The 22,185-nt window shown below is 40.8% G+C and overlaps 1 protein-coding gene across 2 annotated transcripts; it reads right to left on the reverse strand.

Annotated features, from left to right (window-relative positions):
• Positions 1-29: 29 nt before the first annotated feature.
• On the reverse strand, positions 30-20,796 carry RPE65 (retinoid isomerohydrolase RPE65). 2 transcript variants are annotated; one of them, XM_020795284.3, is made up of 14 exons: positions 20,423-20,796; positions 19,405-19,487; positions 12,798-12,948; positions 9,954-10,061; positions 9,517-9,658; positions 7,165-7,312; positions 6,819-6,900; positions 5,374-5,506; positions 5,154-5,293; positions 4,247-4,376; positions 3,400-3,514; positions 3,209-3,303; positions 1,117-1,228; positions 30-357 (listed from the first exon to the last, which is right to left on the reverse strand). In XM_020795284.3, the coding sequence occupies exons 1-14, from the start codon at positions 20,431-20,433 to the stop codon at positions 206-208; spliced, it is 1,602 nt and encodes a 533-aa protein (XP_020650943.2). In that variant the 5' UTR covers positions 20,434-20,796; the 3' UTR covers positions 30-205. The 2 variants fall into 2 exon arrangements, with proteins under 2 accessions (XP_020650943.2, XP_078249099.1); XM_078392973.1 differs by having other exon boundaries at positions 19,405-19,607; positions 20,423-20,477.
• Between the last annotated feature and the right edge of the window lie 1,389 nt (positions 20,797-22,185).

A 22,185-nucleotide genomic window follows, 5' to 3' on the forward strand; every position in this document is an offset into this window, starting at 1 on the left:
TAAATCTCCAGTTGGCGAATTAGAAATACTGACAATTTTCAAATCTGTTTATTTTCTGTATAATGCGCCGAGTTCAGAAAAAAATATCCTTAAATTCTATAAATATACATTAAAATGTAAACTAATTTTAGAAATCACTTGGAAACTGGTTAGGAGTATAGTTCTTTAGTTCAGATATTAATACAAGGTGTAATGAAGGCAAACATCATGCTCTTTTGAAAATGCCATGGAAAGTAACTGGGATGGTGATGTCCACTTCTGCCCGGGCAACTTCACTCATGTCCTTTGCACTCAAGATCAAAAGGTAGGCAGGCTTTGGTCCACTGCCGGGGCTAATGACGATGCTTAGGACGACACCTGAACCAGAAATAAATTCGTGTTAACCTAAATAAAACTGCAACAAGTACTTAGAACAAGTCAACCCTTCATCTATGGAATTTGGAAACACAATTGGTCAACTCAACTTAGAATTAGTTTTCTATTTTTCAGTTGGCAAATATTTAGCTAGTACAAATAGGTTGTGTTTTTTTGTTTCTGTTGTTGTTTTTGCAGTTCTGTGGTTCTACAGACCAGTGGTTCTTAACCTTCATTTTTCAGGGGGGCAATGGAACGAAAAGGGGCAATGCGGGGGCAAAGGAACAGAAGGGGGTCAATAGGGGGACATGGAGCTGCTGTGCCATCTTCGCCATTGAGGAACTTATCATCACCTTTCTTCCCACGGTGGCGGATCCAGAGCAGCTGGTGCTGGCAGTGGATGTGATGCCGCCACTGCTGCCACCGCTGCCATTGAGGAAGTTATCATCGGCCCCCTCCCTGCGTTGGTGGTGTGGCACTGCCACACTGCCAGATCCAGAGCAGCTGGTGCTGGCAGCGGATGTGGTGACACCGCCACTGAGGAAGTTATCATTGCCCCCCTCCCTGCGGCGGCACCACTCTGCCGCCACTGCACTGCCACGGGGAGGGGGTAATGATAACTTCCTCAATGGCTCAAGGGGGTGTTTCTTTCAAAAAGGTTAAGAACTACTGCTATAGACTATGACTGGCAATCAAAGAAAGCTTCCTATCCCCCTGGAGAGAAGGTTCGCACAGATTTGAATAATACTCTCATAATGTTACCATCATCTTCTTCCAGAGCATCTGGGTGAGAGACAAAGATTGGTTCAGAAGGGTATGCATCTGTCTCTTGCCATACCCAGGTTTCTCTAGTTTTAACATTGATCTTGCAAAGCTGGAAACAGATTAAAGTTAAAACATTAGTTAAGTTTTTGTTTGGAAATATGACCAGACAAAATGTCAATACTGCATAATGGTATTGTGAAAATTAACATTTGTTTCTCTTCATACAAAAATGAACATTTATATTCACAGTGTGTTCACTTCTAGAGTGTTAACACAAGGGTACGAAAATGTAATGGGACTAGATTTTTAATGTTACTATATTGAAAGTGACAATTGGACTTCAGAACGCATCTGATTTCTCTTAAAGGAATTTGTATCATCCTGGTGTGTAGGGAAGAGTATGAACTTTCCCAGTGCACAGAAACAGATGGATTTAGTGATAACATCTGCTCTTTTTTGCAACAATGATGATGATACTTGAATGTCTTCAAGCTCATTCTGACTTACAGTAGCCCTTCTCAGAGGTTTCTATCCATAAAGTGCTCAGGCTTCGAGAATACATTGCTCAGAAACAATTTACCAGTGCCTGCTGCATTGCATGCTTATAAAATGAATTCAGTTTTGAACATCCTAAGAAGGATGGAGACCAATTTGAACAACCTCAGAGGAGTGAAACAAGGATGGTTGTGGAATGGAAACCAAGCCTTATGAGGAAAAACTGAAATATCTGGTATGTTTAGCCTTGAGAAAAGAAGACTGTGGGGAGATGCGATAGCACTCTTCAAATATTTGAAAGGTTATCATACACAGGAAGGGCAGGATCTGTTCTCAGTCATTCCAGGGAGCAGGAAATGTAATAATGGGCTCAAGTTAAAGAATTCTGTTTAATATCAGGAAAAAAACTTCCTCACTGTTTAGAGAGGTACAACAGTGGAACCAGTTATCTCAGGAGGTGGTGAGCTCTTGAACACTGGAGACATTCAAGAGAAAATTAGATACACATTAACTTGAATTTTTGTGCTGACCAGAGGGTTGGACATGATGTCCTTATAAGGCCCTTCCAACTCCATCATTCTGTGGTTCATACAAATACATTCATAATACATGACCTATGACATTCCTTTTGTAAAAGACTGAAATATTCACATTTGCTAGTTTGGAGAACTACAGTTGCTTGTTCCAGTTATAGTAGACCTCTTGAATCATTGATATTTATGTGTGTGTTGACTTATTCAGAAGTTGATTCAATGGCCAAAAATGTTATTGGCATAAATTTGTGGTGTGGAAGCCAGCTGATGCCATCATATGGGCTGGTAAAATGTAATTCAAACAAATTGGAAGTGTCCTATCCCACCCCCATCCCTCACACACATCCCTTCAGGTTCCAAGGCTCCCTAGAGGTTCTTATTTGCCCCAGGGAAGACTTTGGGAACATTGTTATGGGAGTCTTTAAAAGCAAAAAATCACTGCTGGATCACTGTAATGGTCACGGTCCCACTGTAACTGGTTCTGATTTTTTATTATTAAAAGGCCACACACACACCATCCCAAACTCTCAAAGTCTTCCCCAAGGCAAAAGAGAATCCTAAGGAGTCTTGGAACCTGCAAAAGAGGGCAGAGTTTAAGAAATTTGCAATGAAATTAAATTAAATTCTACCAGTGCAGAGTAATGCCATCATCTGGCTTCCACAGCATATATTTATGCAAGAGGATTTTGCCTGGTGTGCAAAAATCTATTTGAGATTAGCAGTTGGATTTAGGCTACAATTTTCTTTGGTAGGGAAATTAAAATGTATTTCTTATTTCTGATAACCAGATGCAGAATGAATTTTGATTACTCTTTAATTGATACTAATTTCATCCATTGACACTGGAATAGCAAAAACAGATCATAAAGTCGAACCCCCTGCTCAATGCAGGAATACAATCAAAGCATAGGTTAACACTGAATGTATCTACAGTATCCCATTTTACATGCACAGATCAGTATCAGCCCTAGACATGTGAACAAAACTTGATTTACACCTATGTTTGCTTTTTAGCAAGTGTTAGTCCAGTCTAATATAATCCATTTGCACTTAAGACTTACCCTGTCTGGGACAAAATGATTTAGTCCGAGGCCATATGCAAATGTGTAGGGTTTCCCAGAATATTTTGTGTAGTTTATTTGAGGAAACTCAAAAGCTGTAACACAAAACAGAGATGTTAACAGATATTAGCACATCATTCGCATCTACTAATTAGACTGGTTCTCTTGATTTTGGCTGAGATTAGTCTCACCTTGCCGGGGTCCTGAGAAAAGAACTTCTGGCTCCAGCCAGATGGTTTCATCACTGTTCAGAGTGGCGGTAGCTGTTGTATTGGGCAACGTGATTAGGTTTTTGCCTGTGTCAGCCTAGGATATAGAAAGGGCAGTTAATATAAAAGCAAGAGGATGGATCATCTTTGTATTTTCTTATGTAAATGTCTGTGCGTGTGGGGGGGGGGGCATTTCCAGGCATTTCATCTAGTCTTCCAGTGGCGTAACCAAGAAAGAGAATCCAGGGTCAATTATGCACACAGCAGCAATCTTGATTAGAGTCATAAATGAATAATTGAATAATGTCCACAATAATCCCTTTGCTTTTTTTTGGTGTAAATGAATCACTGCCACTGATTCCTATGAGAATGAGGACAACATTGCAGCAAAATATGATTGCTCTTTTAAACCCTGAGTGTCCTAGTCATCACCACAAGAAACCTTGTGTGGCATGCACCATGCACACTGCACCAAGTACACAGACACACCAGGTGTTTGCAATAAATCCATCTTGCAATTCAAGGTATGGTAATAAGGGCATTAATGCTATGAACATTTATAATCAGTCTTTCAGTTCCGTGATTCTCAAAGCACGGAATGACAAAATCATAAAATACCAGTCAAAATGATTATACAATGTCACTAGTATTTATATTTTTCCCCCTGAAGTGATGTTACAGCTTACTGTTCATTATGCATTATTCTACCCGAATAATTTTTTTCCAACTAGTCTTGTCAGCTGATGTTAATTACAGTGTGTGGAAATCAGACTCCAGTTTAAAAATAGCTTCATTTAAATAGAAAATTGATGGGTAGGCTAAGCGTTACCTTCTCTATGTTTAGAGGAAGGACATATCGTCGAACTTCAGGCTGAGGAGCCTTTTGTGCATTTTTCTTTACTTCTTCCCAATTCTCCCGTAAATTGGCTAGATATAAGTAATTGTAAACAAACTCGTACCTGTGCAATGGCAAGTAAATGTGCATTTAAAAGTTGAAAACAAGCAGTTAATAGGCTCTAACTTGGTTCTTAGTTTGGCACTTTAGGAAGCAGTAATAGAGATGGATCAGATTTTCTTGGCAAATTGAAACTTGGATGAACAACATTATGCAGACATTGCTGCGTTTGATAATATAATAATCTAGCAAACCACACAAGCCTTCCAAAACATGGTCTAGGGATTAGACATGAAATGGTATAGTGAAACTGGACTGCATTTCTTAGTCTAATTCTAAATATCTAGAAAAGAGTTACAGAATTTTAGAAAAATCCAGCAAGATTTCCCAAAGATGTGGGCTTGGCCTGGACATGTATTGTTTACTCATCTGATTTGTTTTTCTATGCAGGATTACTGGCATAATCCACTGTTTTCCATTCTCAAAAAAAGAAACAAAACTGACACAAACTTTGACAGGTGTTCTTTATACTTCTTCAGAGTATTCAACATATACATTTGTATGCAGTACTAATTTTCTCTAAACCGTGATATGGAGACTTAAAACGAAGCAACATGCTTATGTGCCCAGTGCACCTCTTCCTTCCTGTGAGCAGTTAACTCAACTGCCTCCGGTTTGCTTAAATTATGGGGTACTGCCTTTGAATAGAAAAGCAAACTGGATTGCTGAAACTAGGAAGCTAATAAACCATATGGAGATGAAAATGAAGGAAAGAGATGATACAGCATGAACAAAGGATCGTTTTTCCGAGCCTCCCAAACTGATTTGTGTTAGCACTCACCCTTTCCATGTGCACAGATCCACAACCAGAAATCCATTGTCTTCATAGGTATTAATATGATGAAAGAGATTAAAAGGTGAAGTCCTGTATTTGATGTTAAGATACTTTCCTTTTTTCTTGTCACCTACATGCATCCAAACCTAAATGGCAAATAGCACTGTTGGAAATCTGTGTGTGGGGTGGCACTTGCGATTGTTTATTGTAAAACAGTATTACTTACCCCCATGCTTTCATTTGACTCAAAGCAATCCATGTAGTTAGCTCCCCAAAGACTCCAGGAAGAAAGAAACTTGAGCAAGTTGATTTTCACTGGAGTTTCCACAAACACAATGTAATTTGCAGTCATGCCAAAACTGTTCAGAAATAACAGTCAAGTGTTGTATGTCACGTGACACAGCATTTTGCATATATACAGCATTTTGCATATATATAGCCGCCCCGAGTAGACATGGTCTAGAGGGGCGGGGTAAAAATCAAATAAATAAATAAATAAATAAATAAATAAATAAATAAATACAAAGTTAAGCTGTAAGTATTTGGGTTACTAACCATTTTTGTTCTGTTTCAGTTACCTTTTAAATTCAGGAGTGGGCAACATGTGGACTGTGGGCTGTATGTGGTCCCCCAAGGACATTTTTGTCCCACCTCTGAAGCCATGTAACCTTACACTTATAAAATGCTTTAAACTTTTATATAAACCTTCCCCCCTATTACCCTCTGGGATATGGGGGAGGCAGTTTTGCCATGTTTCACAGGATCCCAAGAACTACTGGATCCCCTGGTCTCAAAGGTATTTTGGCCACTAGAAGGCTTTTTCAATTTTTTTTAAAAAGCCTTTTTATTGTTCAACCTAATTTTTAGCTTTCAAAGACCCACTGTGGCAATGTTTTACAGTGTATAATTACTGCACTGAAACATCACAAATAATTCACATTGTAAATATGCATATTACTTTGGGATTGCTGTCCTAGGACAGGCCAGCAAAACTGAAAAATCCCCCTTGGCCCCATTTTACAGTAATTTGTGCTTACTTGTACCTATCAAACAACACCCCTGTCCTATATTTTACATATGGGAAAAGGAACATTCTGCCAGAAATTAATGGTGTTGTTTGGTAGGACACTGGATTTAATACTCTTACAAGGATTTATATGTTACACAACAACATGTACTACTTTCTTTTCACCCAAATCTGTCCATGCTGCATTTGGAGGCCCTTCTGCTCATTTTGCTGTGTGTAGTTCTGGACATCTGTCCCATAGTTCTGCCTGAGAGGATCATTGGTATAATTTATTGTTCTCTACCATGTTTGCCCGAAAATAAGACAGGATCTTATTTTAATTTTTGCTCTAAAAACACATTAAGGTTTATTTTCAGGGCATGTTTTATTTTTTTTCCATGTACAACAATCTACATTTATTCAAATACAGTCATGTCATCTTCTTCTGGTTGCTGCACAATGGCGGAGGGCGGGGTTTCACTTAATTGGGCTTATTTTGGGGGTAGGTCTTATATTACGAGCATCCTGAAAAGTCATACTAGGGCTTATTTTCAGGTTAGGTCTTATTTTCAGGGAAACAGGGTAATATGGATTGGGTGTATCAATTGTCTATTATAAAACCATATATTTATATGATTGATTAGTATTAAGAGGTTGGGATTTACCTGTGCACATAGGATGGCTTAAATCTGTCACTGCAGGGAAACTGAACCACTACCTCACATTTGGTTATTGGATCTTTCTTGTCTGGAAAAAAAAGTATCTGAGAACAGGATTTTTCTCTTTATTTTCACGTGTACAAGCCAATTAGTGAGAATGAGATACAAGAACAATAAATAAATAAATAAATAAAATCAATTATACAGATAATGAAACAAACTATCTTCAAGATTTCTCTAAATATTGGTATGTGTTTGTGTACATAGCACAATGTGAATTTGGGAAATATAACCATTATACAGAGGGGTAACCATGCTGTAATAACATAAGGTTGCTTGGAAGAGAACAGACCTGATTGCAGGGGAGGTATCCGTACAATATTGTAGGCAAGTGAAAAATTCTTTCCAAAGCAGTTGCCAATATTGTAAACTGTCCCATCATTTTCAATGTGAGGGTGTGCTGTTACTCCATTGACGGAAACATACTTGCTGACATCCACCTGGGTGATACAACAGAGAGTTAACTTTAATGGGGTAGAGCCATAGATTTATTTGGGGCAACAGTGTAATGTACATGTAACAGATGCCTGGGTGATTTATCTGCCAATTTGACATACTGTATATCCTGTATGCTAATAGTGAAGTCACCTTTAAAATGTTATTCTTATGTGGCAGAAAAGATACGTCACCGGATCAACGAGGTTGGGGGCCACCAAGGTTTGCGGGGAAGAAGAGAAAGAAAAATAAACTAGCAGGCAGATGACTGCTCAAGGAAGGCTGAAGGAATACAGTGGGGGCTTGACTTGAGAACTTAATCCGTATTGGAAGGTGGTTCTCAAGTCAAAAAGTTCTCAGGTCAAATCTGCATTTCCCATAGGGATGCATTGAAAACCATTTGATCCGTATCTGCTCTTTTCCGTCCATAGAAACTAATGGGAAACTGCTATTTTGCCTTCGACCACTAGAGGGGGATATTTTGTTTCTTTTTTTCTTAGGTCAAGAAAGGTTCAGGGAAGGCAGGGAAAATACAGTCCAGGCAGGACAGTACCAGGCAGTCTGAAGACTGTCTCCCAACCCACTCTCTAAACGCTGGGAGGAGTGAGGAAGCAGACAGGCACCCTTTTCACTGACCAACAGTTAACTGAAAGTTCAAATTTTGCACTTTCCCTGCCTCCCACGTGTTTTTTTTTCAGTTCTTAACTCAAATCTAAGTATGTAAGTCAAGTCAATATTTTCCTATGAGAGTGGTTCTTAAGTCAAAATGTTCTTAACTCGAGCCGTTCTTAAGTCAAGACCCCACTGTAGTGGGTATGGAATGCTAACTATTCAGGGTTGGTGGGTGGGAGAAAACAGAAGGGAGAAAATGGATGGAATGGAGTATCCTGAAAAAAGGCACAGCGGGTTCCTAAACTTCTTGTTCTGCATAAAACCATATACTGTATAGAAAAAACAAAGACTCTTGTGGAACCTTAAGGACTAACACATTCTCAGTCTTCATTCGACAGAAGCTTTCATGGAGTACAACTCACTTCATGAGATGCATGAACTTCAGATTACATTTGTAGAAGCTCAAGTGAAAACTAATTTGTTCAAGATCCTTCTTTGAGTCTTTAGGAAGCCAGCTTCACAAACTGCTTTGAGTTGAAGGAGACCTCTTGTTAAAACACATATTAAAAGAACTTAGAGCAGTAAATACAATTGTATTGCTTCTCACATTTCAATAGTACTAGTTGTTCCAGAAGCACTTTAACTACGCTGCCTACTAACATTTTCCATCCATCTAACAAGGCAGATTGCAGTCCACAAAAGGTTATGCCAGAAAAAAAATGATAGTGTTTAAGATGCCACATGAAGAACTACTCTTCTGGAAAAGTTATTTAAAACATTTGCCGAAACAGGACCCAAGGAATAGCAGATGGAACTTGATTTTTAACCACTATGGGTGCATTTGTTTAGATTTGTAGGGAGAAATAATATTTCCATTGAGTTCAGTGGAGTAATTTGCCTTCAGATTTTAAGTCTGGCAGTACTCATTAAGCCTGATTAACCTCCAGTCATAAAGAGCAATTCATCCAGATGTTACCTCATCTAATTCATACATTGAAGGAACGACGGTTACATGTTCCTAGTTTCCCCCCAACACAACTCTTTAAACAACCGCCCTCTGTGTCTTGTTTTCATAAAAATGTAGGAAATGAAAAGGTCACTTCTGCCAACTTTTAGTTTCAGGAGGTAGCAGGACCCAAAAATGGAACTGGTCTACCGCCTAGAGTGGTCCTGAGTTGACTAGATAGGCGGGATATAAATTTAAAAAAAAATACCCATCTCTCCTCTGAAGCTACTGCTGAAGCTCACTTATAAAACTAACATAGCAAATTTGAAATTCCATAAAGGCAGTTAGCAACAACCTCTCTTTTGTGCTAGTTCAGTTCATGCTCTTTGACATCTGACTCTTACCTTCAGCCTCAGAGGTGCCATTTGTTACATATTTACTACTTTTAGATTCTGGTGACAGGGTTTGGAGAGTATTCGTTGCAGCAGTGCATCACTGGAAGTACTGTACAAGATTCTAAATCTGGGGTGTAGCCACTCTGCTATAAACCTCAACTGCAGCAACACTTGCCATTCAAACTGTGTCACATCACCCTACCAGCTGAATATTCAGTCTGTTATTAATCCAAGTCCTTATTCGTCAAAATGTTACCTTTTTAAGTGTTTCCAAATTTTCTGGATTGATTTTTGTTATGAAGTTTGTCTCAGTACAGGCATAAAAATCTTCACCCACGGGGTACACATTAACCAGGGCATTGTCTGTGACTTCCACACCTTGGAAGTAGGAAAAAAATCTGCCAGACAGAATACAGAGAAACTAGATTACTTCTTCCAGCAAATTATGTAATGAGACAGACAGACAGACAGACAGACAGACAGACAGACAGACAGACAGACAGACAGACAGACAGACAGGATAGATAGATAGATAGATAGATAGATAGATAGATAGATAGATAGATAGATAGATAGATAGATAGATAGATAGATAGATAGATAGATAGATAGATAGATAGATAGATAGATAGATAGATAGATAGATAGATAGATATTTTAATATAACCTACAATAATATACTTTCATATTTACCTGGAAAATATATTCTTGCATGGATCTGGGTAAGCGTATGTGCCAAATTCTGTTATGACTACTCTCTTCTCAGTCATTGCTCTTACATAGGCATCAGTTCGGATAAATCTATGGAAAAGTCAAGGAAAATAATAGATAATAATAGATAAAGTAATAGATAACTTATATAACTTATATAATACAGCAGCAGTGTGGGTTTTTCTGTGTCAAGATTGCACCACTTCTATTAACTATAAAACATTCATCCATGAAGTTAAGCTAAAAGTGATGCTTGTGACATATCACAGCTAATGTGCAGATAATCCTTAGCTGATCAAATCTGCCAATTTACATGGGAAGTTGCCATTTACTAGGCAGACCACAGGTCCATCTACCCCAGTACTGTCAATGCCAACTGGTAGTGGCTCTCCAGGATTCCACACAGCTTTCCTGTCCTTATCTATAGATTCTGATGACGGAACCGAGGACCTTCTGCAGCCAAGCCATGTGCCCTGCCTCTGTGCTATAGCTCCATTAGAAAAAAGTGGCAGAGCGATCAGAGAGTTGTAGAGAAAACTGTCTACAGGTGTCTGGGGGTAGTCTTAGAATGGGTGGGGACAAACAACCATACTCAATCCAAATAGACAGTATGGATATGGAAAGGTGGGCGTGGTGGAGGCCTGCTGATGTGGATGTAGGTATAAGGCTGGGGTTGGGTTGCACTCCCAATAACCTTCTCCTGGATTAGGTGCTACCTATGCAGGCCCATGTGGCATCAGTTACTACAAGGATCATCAGCTTTTTTTTAACAGTTGCTATTTATGATGGACAACTCCAAGGCCTGCCCTCTTTCTGGATCTTTGATTTGGCCCATCACAGGCTATGGAAGGGGGTGGTGGTGTTGAAGAGTGGAGAGGCAAAGTGAAAACTTAATGCTAATGAGGTCTAAACATGTTTGAGAGAGTTTGCTGATGTAGTTAGAAAATAATATTTGAAGGATTTTGAGTGTATGATGAAGGTGAAGGAAGCTGTGAAAGATTTCAGAGCAGATTTAAAACAAATACATACAGATGTAACCAGCATTTACAGTACCAGCAATATCAAACTCAGTATAGTTGATTATCTTGGTCCAGGTCTGTAAATAAAATATTCTCCTGGTATGTTAATGAGTGTCTAAGTATTTTCAGTTTGGGATCTATGAATTCTTGTCATGCTGCTACCAAAACCTGGGAAACACCAAACAACTCCTTTATTTTATTGAGTAGCCCTGGTGATGGCTTTGAAGCAGGGATTATGTAAGAGACATAGGGACCTTGAAAAAGAAGATGTGGTCACCAGAGTTAGAGGAAAGCTTGGCTGAGCTGTTAAGATATTATTTCAAGAAGTGTCTCATGCTGCTGTTTCAGTTAATTGTATTCTCTATTTTATTGGCCAGAATTTTATAGATTGTTTGCATTTGCAGAGAGAAAAATAGTTCTCTTGAAGTCTTGGAGTCACATTACTGCTCATTAATTAGGTCTTTGTTTTAGCTGGGGTGTGTGCCTGATTCTGCTTGTGTGCATTAATGCAACCAGCACCTTATTAATGAGCAGGAATTTGTCAAGAAGACTAATGCAGTTTCCCTTATTCAAGTGGAAATCTCAATGGGATTGTGACTGCTGTTTTTTCAAATTTCACCTTGCAAACTGCTTTGTGGATTTTGCCTTGAAAAGTTGTATGAAAACATTCTAAATAAAAACACCTAGGATTACCTCAGAGATGTAGGAGACACAGCATCACACCTTCAGTTGATGATACTCTTGTATGTTGAAAAAACTCTTTTCCATGCTGGCATTACTCCATATCTTTAGGAAGAATACTGGCATGGGAAAGAATTATTCCCGTAACATCTTTGACTTCAGGTATTACTGAAGAAGTATGGAAAAGTGATATGCGGAGTCAGTTCCTCTGCTGAATGGATCCTCAGTTGTACGTCACATGTGCACAGAACCACTTAATTACCTAATTAACCTTATCCTAACATAATGTAAATTATATACATTAGCAGAAGCAGTACTAGATCTGGTTAAAGAGAGCAGTAGCTATGCCATCAACACATGGAGCGGTCTGTGGATTGTCACCCAACAGTTCGCTTCTTGGGACTAAAGATAAGATGGTTCCTCCCATCTAATTCTATACATGGAAATTATCCAGCCTGGTAGCTGAACCTTACTTTGAGGTCGGTGACTGAAGAGAATCCAGGGTGGCTTACAGACTGAGGGTGAAGGAACCCATCTACTTGGCCACCTATGAATGGCTAGTTAACTTAGGGGGTGCAAGGCGCAGTGCTTTGAACAAAGACTATGTTCTCTCACAGGCAAGAATAGATGGAAGGCTACTGGAACCGTTCGCTCCATACCATCCAGCATCTGCCACCTCCAGTGACTGCTTCACTCTATCTAACTGTAAAGGCTGTTCCTGAGCAGCCCAAAAATGGAAGAGGCTTTACAGTGGCAAAGAAGGTCTAGAAAAGGCAGGCCATAGTGAAAGGGGGAAATGAAGAGAAAGGAGACAACACCATATAATGTGTAAAGAATGCAAGCTGCAACCCAGGTGTTCAAGATCTGATTGATTATTTATTACATACACACCCATTTTAACATGTTTTAGAATCCTTATCTCTTTGTCCAGGAAAATCTATGATATGGATCATTTACTCCTGCTTTATAAGGAAGGAGCAGCCAAAACACATAGTAGTTCTGGAACAGAATTATATTTAATTATAAATTTGATTTAAAGAGGCAAGAGTAGTAAAATCTTGCCCTGGCCTTCACTGGCAACAGAAAGGAATATGCATGAGTTGTGGGGAATAGAAGTGTCACTTACCTCCTATAATAAGTCACATGCCCTTCTTTAATCTCAAACTTGTGTAGAAGAGCTTGGCCATCAAACAAATGATAGAATGGTTCAGAACCAACTTCAAATAAGCCAGGCCCACATCTAAGTAGACTGCCTCTGAGCCAGACTGGAATCCTACCTGTTACAAAGACAGCAATCAAGTTTAAGAAACGAAACAATCCAGTAGAATGGTGGTGGTTTTATTTATGGTGGTGGCCCTATTGCCTCCCATGAACAGGACTGATGTTTGTGCAGGTACTCTACAACACCCATGTGGGCTTAGCAGCCTTGGGAATGGCACTCCCACACCGGGTAACAATACTTTGACCACACTTTGTGATGTCACTTTTTGTCAACTTTATAAAGTCTCCAGCAGAGACTTTAGGTAGAGTCATCATGTCCTCAACAGAGGAAAGCAGCTTGGCAACAACTCCTGAAAACCAAAAAGTGGAAAAGACAGAAGACCTTTCCTCCAACAAAACAACTGGGGTGAGGAAGTCAAATCTATTTCACTGGACTGAGCAGGATGCTTGCGACCTAGCGGTGGCTAAGGAAAGTTTTCTTCCAGGTACTCCTTTTAATCCAGGTGTTTTAAAAATCTGCTTGTGGGTTTCCTGAAACATCTTATTGGGCATCCTAAAATATACCATTGTTTTTTGGATCCTAAAGGGCTGCTTTAACAGCCTGATTTCATTGCAAAAGTACCAAAAACTTCTGCAATGAAGTGGTAACTTCTGAAAACCAAAAAGGACAAAAAGAAAAAGAGCTTTCCTCCAACAAAACATCAGGTGAAGTATTCTAACAGTTTGGGACTGAAATAGGCAGCGGGGAAGGATCACCAGTGACAAGTTACGACGACTCTGAAGAAGATATGAAATCTTCCATCAGAAATGGAAGATGAAAGGCAGCTTCATCCAGCACTTTGTCAGCAACTTGTGCTTAGGAAAGGAAAACTCCGACTTCAAACCCCCACTGAGGTGCTGCCATCGACCTCCATGCCATGAGGGAACAGGCCGGGTAGGTGGGACTGTTCAGCCCTGGAAGGCAGCCCATCTAGGAGAAGGAAAACTCTGACTTCATACCCCCACTGAGGCGCTGCCATTGGCCTCCATGCCATGAGCGAGCAGGCCAGGTAGGTGGGACTCATTAGCCTGGGAAGGCAGCCCATCTAGGAGAAGGAAAACTCCGATTTCAAACCTCTCTGCCTTGTGGCTATATCCACCGATGGAAAAGGCTTCAGGAGTTAACCTCGAGGCAAAATCCGGAGCTGGAGTCCCAGAGGCAGTTCGTGTCATTCTGTCAACTCCTGCGACGTCGCTGAAACCAGTTGTATTGGCTCTTGCCTTTCCATTGGACTATTTCAGCGATGTGGAGAGGGGGGATTTGCTGCTTGGGTAACAGCCTATCCTCCATATTATTTTACCCAGGCTTCATGCCCTGGAGAGGACACTCCAGCTTCGCGTACAGCGTCAAAACACTAGACGCTGTTCCAAGACCTCCATACAGAGCACAGTACCATAGTCTCCCGAGACTGAAGGATGCCTATGATGGTTTTATTTATTTATTTAAAATATTTATATGTCATCTTTTCTCTAAAAAGGATTGAAGCCAGCTTGCAATATTAAAGAATGTACCTGTGTGAGTGGTGATACCAAGCAAAAGGCCTAATCTACTGGTCTTAAACCTCAGACAGGCTCATAAATGGAGATATGGCCTTTAAGACAGCTTGGACCCAAGCCATTTCGGGCTTTATAGGTAAAAAAGCAGAACTTTGTTTCTCTGGAAACAGACTGGCAGCCAGTGCAGCTGTTGCAACAGGGAGGATATGTGACCCTTGTAACCAAACCCAGTTAACAATTTGGCTTCCGCATTTTGGATATTCAGTTGTTGTAGACATTTACTTACATTTACAGCTTTGCCAGAATAAAAATCAACAACCTCCGATATGCAGATGATACTACTCTGATGGCACAAAGTGAGGAGAACTTAAAGAACCTCTTAATGAGGGTGAAAGAGGAGAGAGCAAAAAATGGTCTGAAGCTCAACAGCAAAAAAACTGAGATCATGGCGACCAGTCCCATCACCTCCTGGCAAATAGAAGGGGAAGAAATGGAAGCAGTGACAGATTTTACTTTCTTGGGCTCCATGATCACTGCAGATGGTGACAGCAGCCATGAAACTAAAATATGCCTGATTCTTGGGAGGAAAGTGATGACAAACCTAGACAGCATCTTTAAAGGCAGAGACATTACCTTGCCAACAAAGGTCCACATAGTCAAAGCTATGGTTTTTCCAGTAGTGTTTTATGGAAGTGAGAGCTGGACCACAAAGAAGGCTGACCGCCGAAAAATTGATGCTTTTGAATTGTGATGCTGGAGGAAACTCTTGAAAGTCCCCTGGACTGCAAGGAGAACAAACCTATCCATTCTGAAGGAAATCAACCCTGAATGCTCACTGGAAGGACAGATCCTGAAGCTGAAGCTCCAATACTTTGGCCATTTGATGAAAAGAGAAGACTCCCTGGAAAAGACTCTGATGTTGGGAAAGTGTGAAGGCAAGAGGAGAAGGGGATGAAAGAGGACAAGATGGTTGGACAGTGTCACTGTTACGGTCAGCCATAGCATAACCTGTCCGTCACAGCTGGGAGGGAAAATCTCAGCCAATGAGAGTGCGGAGGGTGGTGCAGAGGCGGGAGGAGCTGTGATATATAAGGTGTGTGTGAGGTGTGAGTGGGTCAGATAGGAGATAGGAGTTAGGAGATAGCAGATAGATGAGAGAGGAGTGTCTGAGCTGCGAGTTAAAGTAATCTTAGTGTCAGTGTGAAAGAGTCTGTGAGAGCTAGTGCCTGAGAAACAGTAATTGATTATTTCTTTAACAGTGATTTACCATTCCTTTCTTTGTGTATTCAATAAACCAAATTTTTATTTTTAAAAGTTATACTCGCCTGCTGCATGATTTATTCATTAAGGAATGGTTGGTGGCAGTAAAGAAGAGTGAAGGATTTTAAAGTGACGTGATGACCTCCCTTTGTGAGTAGTGAGGAAGGCTGTCACAGTCACCAAAGCTACCAACATGAATTTTACCCAACTCCAGAAGGCAGAGGAAGACAGGAGGGCCTGGCGTGCTCTGGTCCATGGGGTCATGAAGAGTCAGACACAAATTAACGACTAAACAACAACAACTAGAAAATAGTGCTCAGCTAGCAAACATAAATACACAAATTTTAAAAAAAGGTTAAAAGGAGATTAAAAAAAACCCCAAGAAATACCTCAGTTACAATGAATGTAATCAAACCAACTGTAGTAATCAGACCTCAAAAAAGCAAAACAGCTTAAAATGCTGGCTTGAAAAGGTGTATCTTCAAACACTTTCTGAAGGCAGCAAGAGTGCAAACTGACTGTGACTCTGAGGTGTAATGCTTTCCACTGCCTGAGAGTAACACTTACAGAATCTGAAAGATGATCTATTTATGATCTATTAAGGTGGGAAGTGTACCAAGGTGTACCATGATGGCACACCAAGCATTAGTGGTGAATGTTTGCTTATATCTCTTGCTGCTTTTTATCTCTAGCACTCAGAGTTGTAACTAGACCTTTTGGCACTTAGGGCAAGCGGCACCATCTCCCACCCACTCCAATCTACTTAAGAGCCCCACTACCCTTACCATGTTTGTAAGAAGCAAGGCAGGATCTAGCTTGATGTGACAAATGCTTATTTATTTTCTAAGTAGACCAATAGTGCCACCTAGAGTGCCTGCATTTAGACATTCCTTATGGAACTCCTCAGTATTTAAAAAATAAATAAATCCACAGTCATTAAAGAGACTGAATCAATTAAATACATGCCTGATTGGCTCTCTAGCCCACTAAGGCAAAAAGTATTTTCCCTCAGCAGTGGACTAACAGCTTACGGTACCTTCATTAAATGGAGAGCTTTTAAAAATCAGAATTGTGTGCCATCAGGCAAATTCTGACTGATGGCAATCCTTTTCAAGGTTTTCTAGGAAGAGGGTACTCGGAAGTGGTTTTCCATTCCCTTCTTCTGGGGTGCCCTAGGATTCTGCACATGCTGGCTCGTCTCCTCGGAGGCACAATGAGGAATCAAACTCCCAACCTCTGGCTCTACAGCTAGCTATCTAACTCAAGGAGCTACCTTTCTCATAAGTAAGCAAAGAATCAACTCAGAACACAGCCGAAGAGCCCGAAAAAACCACAACAACCATCAGATCTCAGCCGTGAAAGCCTTTGAGAACACAATCAACTCAGTGTTTTACTTCTTGGAATCATCCAGCCAGGTGATCATCTTTCCAGTAAGGAACTCTGCACAAGCTCTGAAACCCAGCACTTTGCTCAGGCAGGTAAAATGCATAATTAGGTCAGTTAGACAGAAGTTTTGATTTCATTTCTGGTCTATGCATGAGGTTTGGTGCCCTCGTCTCTCCCTCCTCCCTAGTTTTGCTGGTTTGGAATGCAAGAAATTGTAATCTAACATACTATCTGGAAGGCAACAGATTAAGGAAGACTCCTCAATGTGTATCTGAAATATAGGCTGACTAGTGGAAATCTTTTTTTAAAAAATCCCTCTGGTCCCCCACACCCCTCTTTGGCAAGAGAAACCTGGGGTCTGCTAATAGGGAATCTGGAGTCGCTGGATATACTCTCATGTTAATCACACTGAAATAGCAGCAGATAAGAAAAAGAACAGAAAAGGTGAAAGATGTGAAAGTGGTTCCTCTTCCTTTCATCCTTCTGTCCTAAAAACCTCTGCTCCAGATACTGCTGTTCTGATCTGTATGAGTGATGGAGGGTGAAAGTGAGCCTGTGCTGGCCTCACACCATGCAGTCTCTTATATTGTGCAAAAATAAGGCAAGAATAAGGCCTACCTGAGCACTCTATTCACTCCAACCAGCTGCTTTTAATACTGTGCAAGGGCAGCACGTGTAGTAAATGATTTAGTTAATTCCCCCCCTCCCCAATGGAGTGGAGGACAGTTTGGGGGAAAAAAACACCCTAATCTTTTCCCACCAAAATGTGTCTGTCCATGGATGTGGAAAAGAACTTCCCATAGGAATTTTAGGTTCTATTTCTTAGTTACTGCACTAAATTAACCCAAAAAGTCAAATAAATGAAAGGGAGGGTATTCACTTTCCATCTAGAGAATATTTATACAGCCAACAAATCAATGTCTGCACTGGGAAGAAAAAGGATTTAGGGAGAGAAGATTGAGCATGGAGTAAGAGATTTTTCAAAACATATGATGCATGCCCATTATATAGGCAAAGAACTGCTGTGCGTTGGTAAGGCTGTCAAAGGCTAATAGTCCCGATGATGACTATATATAACTTCCAGTATGAGAAACATTATGTGTCTTCATAATAGTTGCTAGGGAACATGAACAGGAGGGTACTGCTTGAGGGGTTCCCATAAGCATAGATTAGGTGTGTCTTTAGTCTCTTTGGCATAGCGAATAGAGCAAAATGCACAACTGGACTTGGATGCAGCTTTCCTCCTTAAGGAATGAAACACATGGTTTGAGAGTTCTGCCCTGTGGCACACCGGACGTTCAGGTGAGGATGGTGTCTTTTGTATGTTTTGATCAGCTTAGAATGGTACACTCGCTGTAATCCTAAGAGGCCTGATAACTCCCTCAGTTCTTCTTTGTCATCTTTTTGACTCACACAGATGTGATTCTGTACCTGCACGGAACATTCTAGAGATGAACAGTTTAGGCAAGAATTCTGCCCCCACCCTCTTCTGACATATGCCGTGCATGCGGCTTCCTTTAAATATTTGGAAACCTCAGCTTGTGTAAGAATATGAACACGCCAGCCTTGATGAGGACTAGAGAGTTGAGTCATATAACACTTGACACTCCATACAACTGCACTACATGCTAATGCATGTAAGTTCTGGTTTTGATGTTTAAAGCATTAAGTACTCGAGAATCAATTTATGCCAAGTCCTTTGGCTGTCTTTCTCCACATCAGTGCTTTAGCGTTTTAAAATCAGCAACCAGACTCCATTAATGAGAATTATATTGATGAGCACAAGTGAAGTATGTCTGTCTGTCTGTCTGTCTGTCTGTCTGTCTGTCTGTCTGTCTGTCTGTCTGTCTGATGAATGACAAAATATAATATTTTGCCATCTCATTCGTGCCAGGCTCCATCACTGTAGTCTTTTAGAAAATCTCTATGGTTTCTCTTATAATTTCTTGCTTTGTAACAGTACTGCCTTTAGAATGGACTGGCTGATGTTAATCTTGTTTACTTGGCCCAATTCTGCCCAACTTGAGTTAACAGAAAATTTCTGATTAGAACTAGATATGACTTTGATATTTTAATATTTTGGTAAAAACAACCTCAGTGCTACACTGTGGAAATCTGATTGCATCTAACTGAATTAATTAGCATGACAATAAAGAATGACATAGGTTCCTCTGTCTTCCCTTCCCTCAGATAATTTCTACCATCACTGGATCTCTGTGACAAATTCCAGCCATTTCTTTCAGTGAAAAGCACACAGGGCTTGTTTGGTCAGCATGAAGCAAAGAACACGAACACTGTTAGAAAAGAAAGCACTTTAGCAGGGTACTAACCTGTGACATTAGTAGTTATGGGTGAGGACAGTTCCTCTGCAGTCTCAAAGAGCTTCTTGTACCCACCAGCTGGGTGCTCGACTCTGAAAGATGTTCGGAAAGTTAAGGGTGAGCAACTCAGTATGCCCTGGGCTGTTTCCTTTACTTACATGAGAAAGAGAAGTTAGAATAAGACTTTTAAACTGGATCTGGATATGTTTGACCTAAATGAAAAGAAGGCACGGTAGAAGAGAATGAGAACATAAAATCTGGCAGCCACTGTAAGAAAACCGTTACTAATTTCCTTGAGCACAAATACCATCAGTTGTGTTTCAAGAGACATGCCCTGCTTTTTCATCTACAGCATCAGATTACATTCAAGGAAGATAGCTGAATATATATCAAAAACCATTGGCCTCACACAATTTTCTCTAGTACAGTATAGCCTATTTCTGTGGACAAAATGTGCACAAATTTCTCCTTATCAGTCATGACATCCCAGAAACGTAGCAGTGTTGATTTTCATCCGAGCCTAAGCCTTCCTCACACAGATATCCACCGTAGTTTGATTCCGAGTATAATAAATAATCCAGTGAGCCAGTTTCCCAGCGCTGCTTGTCCAGTTCAGCATATTTGTTCAACACAGCAGCCCTCCAAGTATGGGACTGTGCCATGCTATAGTTGGGGCAGAACAAATCTCACGGAAGTCGCTTACACTTTTAAAAGTGCCTGAAGTATCTTTCTGCCTATTAAATGGAAGTGCCACCGAATATACTTCAATGTAATGGATTTAGGCTTCCCAAATCAAGAGCATAAGATTAATCACTTCTAATAGCATCCACCTTCAGTGTTAACTGTTGGTCACTTTTTCCCATAACATTCTCACATTATTTGATGAGTTCCATAGAAGACAGCATGCTAAGATGCATGCTGCCCATGCTTCTGAGAAAATTGCCACCTGTAACAATCTATTGCCATGATTGCATTTCCTTGGTTGACATTTAATCTCCATGCAGAGAAAATCCTAGAGGATACTTACTGGCTGAACATTTTCTCTCCCAGAAAGGACTTGAACTTTCCTGAGTCAAATGCAGAGTACAGCAGTCAGAAATGTGCCCTGGCTATTTATATGTTAGGTTTTACTGACAGGAGCAATGGCTTTATGGAAACATATGAGCCAATTAGTGCAGCCCCAGGAAACAGAAGTATCTTTCAGCACTCAAATCCTCCTGAAGCTTTATAAGATTTTGTCCTACTGTTCAAAGGTCTTTGAGTGTTTTCCAGAGACCTAAATCCGCCATGCAGAAGTAGATTACAAAGAAACAGCAAGAGGGAAGAAAGTGGGGGCTCTGGTCACACAGTCTGTAACGTGCTCTTGCCTTGTCACCAGCCTTTTGCTGTGTTATCCAAGCACCCAGCTTAGAAGAATTGGTCATAGCCATATTACTGCCTCCAAGAGTCAAGAGAATAATATCCTACTCCCCGTGCAAAATATACTCAATAGACAACTTGTTCTCAGCAACACAGAGACTCTGAGAAACCTAACAAACAGAAGATCCCAGTAGCTACCCAAACTAACCGCTAATTTATCACAGTTTTTATCTCCTTCCACTATTTCAGTCATGTATGAAGGGCAGCTGCAGGAGTCTCTCTCTCTCGAAATTATGTATATTTACAAAGAGGGTCCCTAAAGAAAATGTTTTAATGGAAACACTGCAAATTCCTTTCAATAGTGTACACTCTGTTCCAAGTAATATGGCTTTTTGTGACTAATTATTGTGGTGTTATAATCTTTGAAAGTCTATGAGAAGGTCTGGTTCCTCATCATGCTTCCCAACTGGTATGTAGGAATTCATCTAGAGTATGATACATAAATCTGTATTTTTCATTTGGATTAAAGATGCGTGCAGAGGTTTGTAGGACCAGAGAGGATCCCGCTCCTAAGGCTGGTCCAATTGACGGCAGGCCCCCACCCTCAGCTCCTAGGCCTCTGGACTTTGACGCCAGTAGCTCCGCTGTGGACTGGGGGCCTCTGGAGATGATACAAGAGGGGGTGTAGGGAAGACCGAGGAGGAGACAGGAGAAGAAAGGTGGAGCGTCCTGGGGGAGGGATAAAAGGGAGTTGGGCACTGAGGAGGAGTCAGACCACCAGGTGGACACAAGGCACAAGATGGGGGCAAAGAAACCCCCTACACAAGAAGTGGGCACCCCCAGCCATCACCAGTGATCTCAGGCTCCTGTCAGATGAACCCAGGCACCTCAAGCCCTGGCACTGCCCAGCCATGGAGACATCCTCTGGCTGGAGAGATCCTCTGTCATCACCTCATTTGCAACTCTTATCCTCCTTGTGCCCCTGGAGGTCATCTGCTATCGGGATGTGGAGGCTCAAGGGCCAGCTGATAGTCACAGGACATCACCCTTGCTGTGGCATGCCCTGCCTGGCTCACTTCTGTGGTGTCCTAGACCTCCTTGAGGACAAGATGTTCATCCTTCAGCCACCAAATCACCCAGTCACATGAGTGACTGTGATGCCCTGCCCACATTAGAGAAGGGAGAGACTCGCCGATTTAAGAATAGCTAAGTGTAACCCTGTTGGGTTTTCTTCTTTACACCAGTGTTCAATAAAGCATTTGTTCTTCTGCAACTTGGCTCTGCATCATGGAGGGGGCTATGGGGACTGCCTACAAGTTTATACACAGAACCCCTCAGTGGGTGTCTGCTCCAATGTCAAATCAACCTACCTGTTATGACTGTGGATTTCTTAAACATAACTATTTTATGTTTGTTATAAAACAAACATGG

The sequence above is a fragment of the Pogona vitticeps genome, chromosome 4, assembly GCF_051106095.1.
Source record: "Pogona vitticeps strain Pit_001003342236 chromosome 4, PviZW2.1, whole genome shotgun sequence".
In the NCBI taxonomy this organism is placed as follows: domain Eukaryota; kingdom Metazoa; phylum Chordata; class Lepidosauria; order Squamata; family Agamidae; genus Pogona; species Pogona vitticeps.

What these genes read in the sequence shown, in the direction of transcription:
- RPE65 (XM_020795284.3), bottom strand. An exon ending in GATACCTCCCCTGCAATCAG is followed by an intron (nt 6,901 to 7,164) that starts GTCTGTTCTCTT and finishes TTTTTTTTCCAG; the next exon opens with ACAAGAAAGATCCAATAACC. An exon ending in ATCATTTTGTCCCAGACAGG is followed by an intron (nt 1,229 to 3,208) that starts GTAAGTCTTAAG and finishes ATCTGTTTCCAG; the next exon opens with CTTTGCAAGATCAATGTTAA.